The 9,677-nt window shown below is 37.0% G+C and overlaps 1 protein-coding gene across 1 annotated transcript; it reads left to right on the top strand.

Moving 5' to 3' along the window:
* The first annotated feature begins 6,503 nt into the window (after positions 1–6,503).
* Positions 6,504–9,677, top strand: LOC118817317. The gene is made up of 4 exons (XM_036583884.1): positions 6,504–6,759; positions 7,969–8,033; positions 8,284–8,390; positions 8,525–9,677. The coding sequence occupies exons 1-4, from the start codon at positions 6,504–6,506 to the stop codon at positions 9,099–9,101; spliced, it is 1,005 nt and encodes a 334-aa protein (XP_036439777.1). The 3' UTR covers positions 9,102–9,677.

The raw sequence follows: 9,677 nt of genomic DNA, 5'->3' as shown, positions 1-9,677 counted from the left end.
CAGAATTAGCCCTTCTTTTGTCATCAGTAAGATGTGGGCAGCCATTGGTATCATTTTTAGTCACATACCAATAAATGCGTGTTACTTTTAAAAGCACAAAACAGTAAGCAAAGCGACCTGGTGGCTGAAGTCTGATATGCATACTAAAGTCCTACACAACGTTTAGCTAGGTGCTCTTGGGTGCTAGACAGGGTTGCCAGATTGTTTCTACATTTTCCACCCAAACAATGATCGAAACCTGTGAAAATGCATGAGAAAGGGCCAAAAAAATACAAATATCAAAAAACAGTTAAAGGTCAGCATTTAACCATAATACAGAAGTCTTTAGACAACGTCATATGTCTTTACGTATTAATGTCACAGACACAGGCTCAAAAAAGGTCCGACTCAATGTTTTGGTCTCAAATGCAAAATCAACATTATACTGATTAAGATATGATGACAATATTAGATAATTCACTCACATCCTTGGAAGACACGTCCTTCACCAGGTTTTGACTGAGTGCTCTTTGAATACTCTTTCAACACTCTCACAGTCATCAGATTCACCCACCCTGGGGAAGGGGTCCGAAGCACAACCCATGTTACAAAACGTTCTCCCATACATCGTGTGCAGTTATACATTTTCCCCAGAGAGATCTCCAAATCCCTAGCAGCTCTAAGTTTGAGTCATTGGTACAAAAACTAAAAGGTTTGTTTTTAATGTAATTTTTAAACTTTGTGTCAAACATCATCTGAGAAATGCCTGGACAATGAAACTGATTTAATTCATGGCAGAAACTTATCAGAATAACTTTTTTAATTTAAAATGCTGATAGAACTAATGAACCCCTGCAATCAGGTAATAAATAAGAATTATACTGCAAGCAATGGAAGATGCATCAGTTATGCTTACACAGGATGACATTCATGATTGAATGACACTCGCTTTCTTATCTGTTCTTGAGTTTTGAAATGGAATATTGCAACATTGAAGCTGCAGGTTATTTTATTTTTTGCAAGAGCATTTTATTTTTTAGCTCTCAAGACAAACAGCAGGCACCTCTTGAGTATATTGTAAACGAGTCTTTATAATACCTGTCATACACATTTTTGCTTACAGCTATAGGCTACTCTGAACAGATGATGAGCTATTTTAATTTCCAACTACAGCAGAACTATGTATAGTCAGTACTGCTGAGTGAACTGGATGCGAGCCATGCCATGTCTTGCCTTTGAGTTTGATGTTGATGGATGGGGCAACAGTTTCCTCTTGACAGTAGTGAATAATATGTAGGCCCATCAGTGTTTTGATAAATGATTGGATGTGAGGAGAAGTTCAGTCAATTCAAAATTCAGCTGCATTAATATCCATTGTATTTACTTAAAACTTGCCAAAATCATGATAAACCTGCCCAAATTTTGCCCACCTTGCAAAGCACATTTTTCCCAGCCCAGTTCAACCAAACCGACCAATCTGGTGACACTGGTGCTAGAATGCTCCAGCAGTGTGTAGATGGTTTCTAGAGAACTTAGTTAGTTGGTTGTATGTGTTCTAGAATGATTAGCTACATTAAAGATCTGAATTAGCACTGCACCCACTGTGTTATGATTTAGCCTACATGCAGAAGTATACATAAATACTGTCTTTTGACCTGGTCACATCAGTTAAGGGAGGCTTATCAGGTCAGTTATGCTTACAAAGGATGACATTCATGATTGAATGACACTCGCTTTCTTATCTGTTCTTGAGTTTTGAAATGGAATATTGCAACATTGAAGCTGCAGGTTATTTTATTTTTTGCAAGAGCATTTTATTTTTTAGCTCTCAAGACAAACAGCAGGCACCTCTTGAGTATATTGTAAATGAGTCTTTATAATGCTCCAGAAATCCTCCTGTGTAATAACCATGCCTACAGTCATCTAGAGATACTTAAGTGATGTCAGAAATGCATATATATATAATGTAACTTAGTGTTGTTATGTTGAAATAAGTATAGGTGTCCCTGAAAAAGACGACATCTAAAAGGCAGCATATGCTTCTCAAAATGAGTTCAGTGTTAGTGGTGCTTTCTCAGATATGCAGCTTATCCAATATCCTCCCTGTCCATTATTTCCATAAGTAATCTGAAAGGTTGACTCGTCAAACCACTATACACGTTTCCACTGTGCATTAGTCCATTTCAGATTAGCTCAAACCCAGACAAGTTAACAGCATTTCTAGATGCTGTTGACAAACAACTTCTGCTGTGAATAGTCTTAACTTGCTTTTGTGGTCACAGCAATGAACAGTTTTGTGCTAACAAAAGTTTATCAAAGTATTCCCAAGCCCATGTGGTGACATCCATCACAGAAACATGCCAGTTTTTAGAGCAGTGCTCTCTGGGTGACTGAAGGTTACAGACATTTATTTGTGGTTTTCAGCCTTTTCCTTTTTGCATGGAGAATTCCCTGGATTCCCTGAATCTTTTGGTGATATTAAGGCGTGTAGAGGGTGACATACCTAAAATCTTTTCAATCCTTAGCTGAGGAACGTTGTTTTAAAACTGTTGGATTTTTTGCTGATATATTTTTGGCGAAGTGGTGAGCCTCGACCCATCCTCACTCATAAAGGACTAGATCCTTCCTGGAATACTCAATTTATACCCAAACATATTTGCATCACCTGTTTAAGATGTTTTTTGAACGTTTCACAATGTTGCTAGTCTTAAAATGCCCCAGTCCCAACTTTTTTGGAATGTGTTGTAGACATCAATTTCAGAATGAGTGTAAATTTACAAAAAACAATGAAGATGATAAGTCGAAACACTACATATCTTGCCTTTCTACTGTTTTTGTTCAAAGACAGGCCAAAGTGGATATATAAAACACTGCTTTCAGTTTTTCTTTTGTGTTTTACCTACTGTCCCAATGTTTTGGAACTGGATTTGTATAATAAGGTAAATGGCCTCCTCTCAGCTGAAGTGAATAAATCAATGTTTTGGTAAATGACTGTTGTAAGGAGAAGTTCAGCCACTTCAGCATTCAACTGCATTATTTTTAACTGTATATAATTAAAACTTGGCAAAATCATGACAAACCAGCCCAAATTTTGTCCACCTCGCAAAGCACATTTCTCCCCACCCAGTCCAACCAAAATCCATACAAAGAGGTGGTAAACCGACCAATCTGGTGACACTGGTGCTAGAATGCTCTGGCAGTGTGTAGTTGGTTTCTAGAGCACTTATCTAGTGGATTCATGTGTTCTAGAATGATTAGCTACATTAAAGAGCTCCATTAGCATTGCACACACTGTGTTATGATGGAGTCTACATGCAAAAGTAAAAATAATACATAAATACACTCATTTCTCTCTCTTTATCTGTCTCTCAGACTGCAAAATGTCTTTCGACTTGGACACATCAGTTAAGGGAGGCTTATCAGGTCAGTTATGTTCACACAGGACGACATTCATGATTGAATGACACTCGCTTTCTTATCTATTCTCGAATTTCGAAATAGAATATTGCAACACTTAAGCTGCATGTTATCGAAACATAGATGTCTTTAATAGCATTTTATGTTTTAGCTCTCAAGACAAACAGCAGGCAGTTCTTCAGTATATTCTAAATGATATATTTATATATATATATATATATATATATATATATATATATATATATATATATATATATATATATATACAACCCAATTCCAAAAAGTTTGGACAGTATGTGCAATGTTGATAAAAATAGCATTGATTAGTCAATTCTGTTTGACTTGTATTAAATTGAAACTGATAAAAAACACAGTCAGACGTTTTACCTTATGAACTTTGTTTTTTTGCAAATCTATGCTCATTCCAAATATGATGTCTGCAACATATTCTAAAAAAGTAGTGACAGGAGCATGTTTACCACGGTGCACATTAACTTTCCTTTAACCATCACTTAGTAAACATTTGGTGACTGAAGACACCAAATGATTCACGTTTGAAAGCAATTTTTTTGCCATTCTTCTGTTATACAAGTCGTCAGTTATGCAGCCATACAGGGCCTATGTTTTCATATTTTGAGCATAACAAGACTTCCAGTTTTTATTTGCATTTTACCCACTGTCCAAACTTTGTTGGAAATGGGTTTGTATAATAAGGTAATTGATTTCTGTGAATTAAGAAAAAAATTATTCGCTTTGCTTTGGTCTTCTTAGACTTTGTGTCAAACATTTAACATCAACATGTTGTCAATATGAGGCAGAAGAACCCTCACTGCTTCTGTGAAGGGAAAGGGACCTGGAAGACTGCTGATTGAAGATTAAACAAACAGGAACCATAAGAGAGTCTTTCGGTAAGACTTATACAGCTGTTTAAAAAAAAAAAAAAAACAGCTATTTCCATTTTTTGGCAATTTTTATCTTACTGCATAATTTGAGCTCAGCGGCTGTCCTTAACATTGTGTGAAAATTTCATTATCATTGGACCAGTAGAAATGCTCCAAAACTGCTTTGAATAAAATCTCTGTACATTGACTTACATTGAAAGTAAAGAGTGTTTTTACCATCTCCTGTAAAGTTTCTATTTTGGAGATACTTGTTTTTCTTTGGACAGTGACAATATTTTTCACTACAGGCCAATAAATTTGTGTTACTTTTAAAAGTGTGTAAGAATCTCTTTTAGTAAGCCGAGCAAAATAGTGGCTGACGTTCAATATGCATACTCGTGGAACAAACATAAAATGCTTAGCTAGGTGTTCTTAAGTGCTAGGCAGGGTTGCCAGATTGCTTCTACAATTGCCATCCAAAAAAGCCACAAAAACGCTTGAAAAAAATGGCCAAAAAAGTGCACATATCAAAAACTGGATACTGTACAATCCATGCCATGTCTTGCCTTTGAGATTGCAAATGATCCTGATGGGCATTGCAATGGCCTCCTCTCAAATGAAGTGAATAAAATCTAAGTTTTGATAAATGATTGGCTGTGAGGAGAAGTTAAGCCACTTCAACATTCAGCTGCATTAATATTAATTATACATACTTAAAACTTAAAATCATCACAAACCAGCTCAAATTTGTCCGCCTCGCAAAGCACATTTCTCCCCACCCAGTCCAACCAAAATCCATACAAAGTGGTGGGAAACCGACCAATCTGGTGACACTGGTGCTAGAATGCTCCGCCAGTGTGTAGTTGGTTTCTAGAGCACTTAGCTTGTGGATGCATGTGTTCTAGAATGCTTAGCTACATTAAAGAGCTGCATTATCATTGCACACACTGGGTTGTGATGCAGTCTACATGCAAAAATATACATAAATACACTAATTTCTCTCCCTTTATCTGTCTCTCAGACTGCATAACGTCTTTCGACCTGGTCAGATCAGTTAAGGGAGTCTTATCAGGTCAGTTTTGCTCACTCAGAATGACATTCATGATCGAATGACACTCGCTTTCTTATCCATCGTGAGTGCTGAGTGTTGAAATGGAATATTGCAACATTGGAGCTGCATGTCATCAAAGCATGAATGTCACTTAGGGCATTTTTTTTGATGTTACATTTAAAGTGTTATTGAAAGATGTTAAATTTGAAGTCAGCTCTACTTATCTAAAAGTAATGCAGTACTATAATAAGTTATAATAAGGTTAGTGATCATTTATTATTAGGGGTGGAAAATATTAATTCAATTCATGATTCATTGTTTTTTATTTGTTTTTTGTGAATTAAGAACAGTTTGGTTCATTGCGATACATTAACAATGATTTGATTCAGCAAATCAAGCATCTGTAATAATTATTATAATGAATTACATTATTACTGAGCCGTTTTGACTTAAAGGAGGACATCCATAGGCAGTGTCATATCTTGAGCACAAATGTACAGCAGCAATCCAGCATCTACTGTATTCAGGCCCGTTTCTGAACAGGGGCGAATCATGGTCTCATGGGGCCTCCCCGCTCCAACCCAATCATATTGTTGTGAAGGGGCAAAGTTTCCAAGCATTCCTTGTTAGTTTGTTCATTTCTAGTCTCTTGCTTTAATTTCTTCAGCTACAGCTCCTTTCAGGTAATTTTTCTGTTTAATATGCCAGCATTTTACTGTACATTCAAATATGTTCAGTAGATTAGCATTATGCATTTACAGTATCATTCTGTAATGACAATGACATTCATGTAAATTACAGTTAATGGCTTAGAACTCTGCTGCTGGTTGTTTACTGTAAAATTTACAGGACATTTTTATAGTTTGGCATTTGCATTTTTTGTCACAACTTTATGGCGAAGAGCGAGCCCCATCCACCCCACAAAATACAGATTTCAGCTAACATCAGATAACATCAGTGATAATTTTATTCTCTGCATGTTGATTGTAAATGATTTCAGTGGACTGTAGTATCTCAAAACTAAAGCAAACATTAACATGGCCCACTGTAATTTTATTGTGTGCTAAATTAAGACAGAGATAGGATACTGGAAAGGCCAAAGCAGACTCTACCTGCTTAAGAGACTGAGGTCGTTTGGAGTGCAAGGGGCACTCCTGAGGACCTTTTTCGACACCATGGTGGCATCAGCCATCTTTTATGGAGTGGTCTGTTGGGGCAGCAGCATCTCAACTGCAGACAGGAAGAGACTTGACAGACTCATTAAGAGGGCCAGCTCTGTTATGGGAAGTCCCCTAGACCCAGTGCAGGTGGTGGGAGACAGGAGAATGTTAGCCAGACTAGCATCCATGCTGGAGAACAGCTCCCACCCCATGCATGAGACTTTGGCAGCACTGGGCAGCTCCTTCAGTGACCGGCTGCTTCACCCCAAGTGTAGGAAGGAGCTCTATCACAGGTCCTTCCTTCCTGCTGCTGTTAGACTGTACAACCAGCACTGCTCCCAGTAGAACCTCCTCCACCCCCCATTAGACCTCACACACCTACAGTATGTAAACTGTGAATTCATCATCCTGTGTGCAATATAATCAATACTCCCTGTGCGCGCACACACACACACACACACACACACACACACACACATCATCTAAACCGCTTTTCCTTCTGGGTCGCGGTGGGGTGCTGGAGCCTATCCCAGCTGGTTTTGGGCAGAAGGCAGGGTATACCCTGGACAGGTCGCCAGTCCATTGCAGGGCAACTCCCTGTGCAATACATGTAAAATATTTCTATAGTGTAAAGATTTTTTTTTCTTTTCTACATATAATGTTTACATTGTTAATCCATCACCATTCCCATTAGCAATGTAATCAGTACTCCATGTGCAATATTTCATGTACAATTCAGGTAAAAATATCCTTACAGTAAATATTTTTAAATTTTTTTATTTATAATGTTTATATTGCTAATTTTTGAACAGAGTTGAATAGAGCTAATTGTTGAATAGAGTTTATATGAAGGATAGTTTTTATTTTTTATCTTATTTTTTATCTTTAGTATTACATATATTGTCTATACAGTAACAAGTAACAAACTGTAACTCTCTAATTATCTTATCTTATCTTATCTTATCTTATCTTATCTTAAAAGTTTAAACACCTCCAGTCAGAACACATGTTTTGTTGATTTTTTAAATGCAACTAAGTTAACGCATCCTCTACAGAGAACACACTTAAATATGGCACATTTTAGTTCACCATTTGCTGGGTTTAATGTATTGGGAAAAAAAATGTGTTATAACTTATGCACAGGCCACGTTTTATTTTTTTCAGGATATTATGTTAAATTCAGCAAATACACATTAATTGTGCATTAAAATGTGCAAAAGTATGTTCTCTGTAGAGGATGTGTTAACTTATTTTCACTCAACAAAACATGCAATCTTACCAAAGGGTGCTCAAACTTTTGACTTAAATTACTGTGTTTGGGCAAATGCCAACTGGAGCTAATTACATAGGTAAACCAACCCTTAATCACACTGCATGTGACAGACTGATCTCTAAGCCTATTTGTGATGGTCATGTGGTAGATGAGTTTGTAGGTGGGTCTGATCTCAGTAGCCTTTAAAAACCTGCCACCGTCCTCCAGCTCACCACTGTCTTCAGCTGAAAGCTCACTCAACATCTTCACAAACCACTGTTCCTGTGGCCATGGTAGGTTTCTCTTTGCTCTCACGCTTTGACTGTTTTGTTTAAGCGAATAAAACCCAAGTGTTGCTGAATCTTGGTACTCATCAGCAGTGCCAATATTGTTTTAGACAATTTTTTGTTTTACATTGTACTACTTTCTTGTATCTGCATGACTGCGGTCCTGGTGATGGTGTTAAACTCTTTAACCTCATAACTACATCAAGGGATCCTCAGTTTTATAAAGCAACATTGTTTTTCTTTCACCACATTTCAGGTGTGTGCCGGAATAAAAAGTCTGCTCCTTGTCTTCATGCTCACCATCAGAGCAGATGCTATTGATCCAAACGTTCTGGCACAAATAATTAAATTTACGAGAGACACGTAAGCATATAAATTAATATTCCTAATAGTCTGTTTTTATGTTTATTATTTACAAACATCAATTTACCATTTGTAAAATTATTTAACACCTTAGTTGCTGTCATTTTTGCTCTGCTTTTATTTTTCATGTCCAGCATCGCCTTAAATGGTGAATATGCATTCCTCATCACCACGACCGAAGAGGCATGTGGTAACTACAACATTTTTGTAACTAAGCTTAACAAACAACTTCAGCAAATCCACAACTTCTTTGTGACCAGTGATGAGCGTGGCATCATAGGCACAGATGATATTATCGCAGCTAGGCCAGATGACAATTTCCATGCTGAACATTGGATCCTTTTTAATAATGATAATGAGATTCGGAAAAGGACCCAGAACCCAAACACCTGTGTGCTGTTTTTTACCAATTACTCCCCTTGTGTGGACCGCTGTGCATCTCCAGACAATGCACAAAGCATTATAAAAAACCTCAGAGAAAAGCTATTATTTAGAAACATAAATGCAGATTGGAAGGCCTTTGTGTTCTACACAGTTTATGACAAAGACGAGACACGGATTCCAGAGCTACAACAGGCTCTTACTACCATTGAGGAGTTTTTGCCTGTCTTTAGATGCACCTCATACAGTCAAAATGGAAGGTTGATTAATGTCTGTTATATCTGTGCATCTCAAATGACTGACTGCCTCTGGGTACCACGGCGACACTAGAAGAATGAAGGACCTACATTTAAAATAACAGCTTTAGCAATCAAAATACAATCAAGTGATGCTCTGATCACATTTACTAAAGCATAAAATCACCATCATCACAATCAACTGAGAATAGACAGAGATTCTTTATTTTTCTTCGAAAATTATATTTGTGAAAGATGTTTTAATGTTGTTTCAGATTTTGGTTGCTGTCTGTCTTGTATGTGATTAAATTTCTACAAACCGAATATAAATTAATTTCTAGTTATGATATCTACAAACTGTGCCTAATATGGTTTTTAAGCTGTATTTCTTTCCTTTAAAATATGTAATTTCCATCACAAATGTTTTATCTAGTACTCACACAAAGGCTTTGTAAAAGATTATGTTTCATATGTTATGGTAAAACTATCCCCGCGACCCAGAAGGATAAGCCGCTTAGAAAATGTGTGTGTGTGGTAAAACTATGGATGGTGTTTCTGACACACTGGTGATACACCCACATCCCAAATAAGTCAAGTGAAAATGAATGGAATGCTATGTACAATGAGAAGTTGCTAAACTGCTGGTGTGGATGCTTCCTCTGCTGTGACA

The sequence above is a fragment of the Colossoma macropomum genome, unplaced genomic scaffold (genome assembly GCF_904425465.1).
Source record: "Colossoma macropomum unplaced genomic scaffold, Colossoma_macropomum, whole genome shotgun sequence".
Taxonomy (NCBI): Eukaryota; Metazoa; Chordata; class Actinopteri; order Characiformes; family Serrasalmidae; genus Colossoma; species Colossoma macropomum.
Note: the sequence above shows the minus strand (reverse complement) of the source record. Positions and strands in the feature narration are given on the sequence as shown.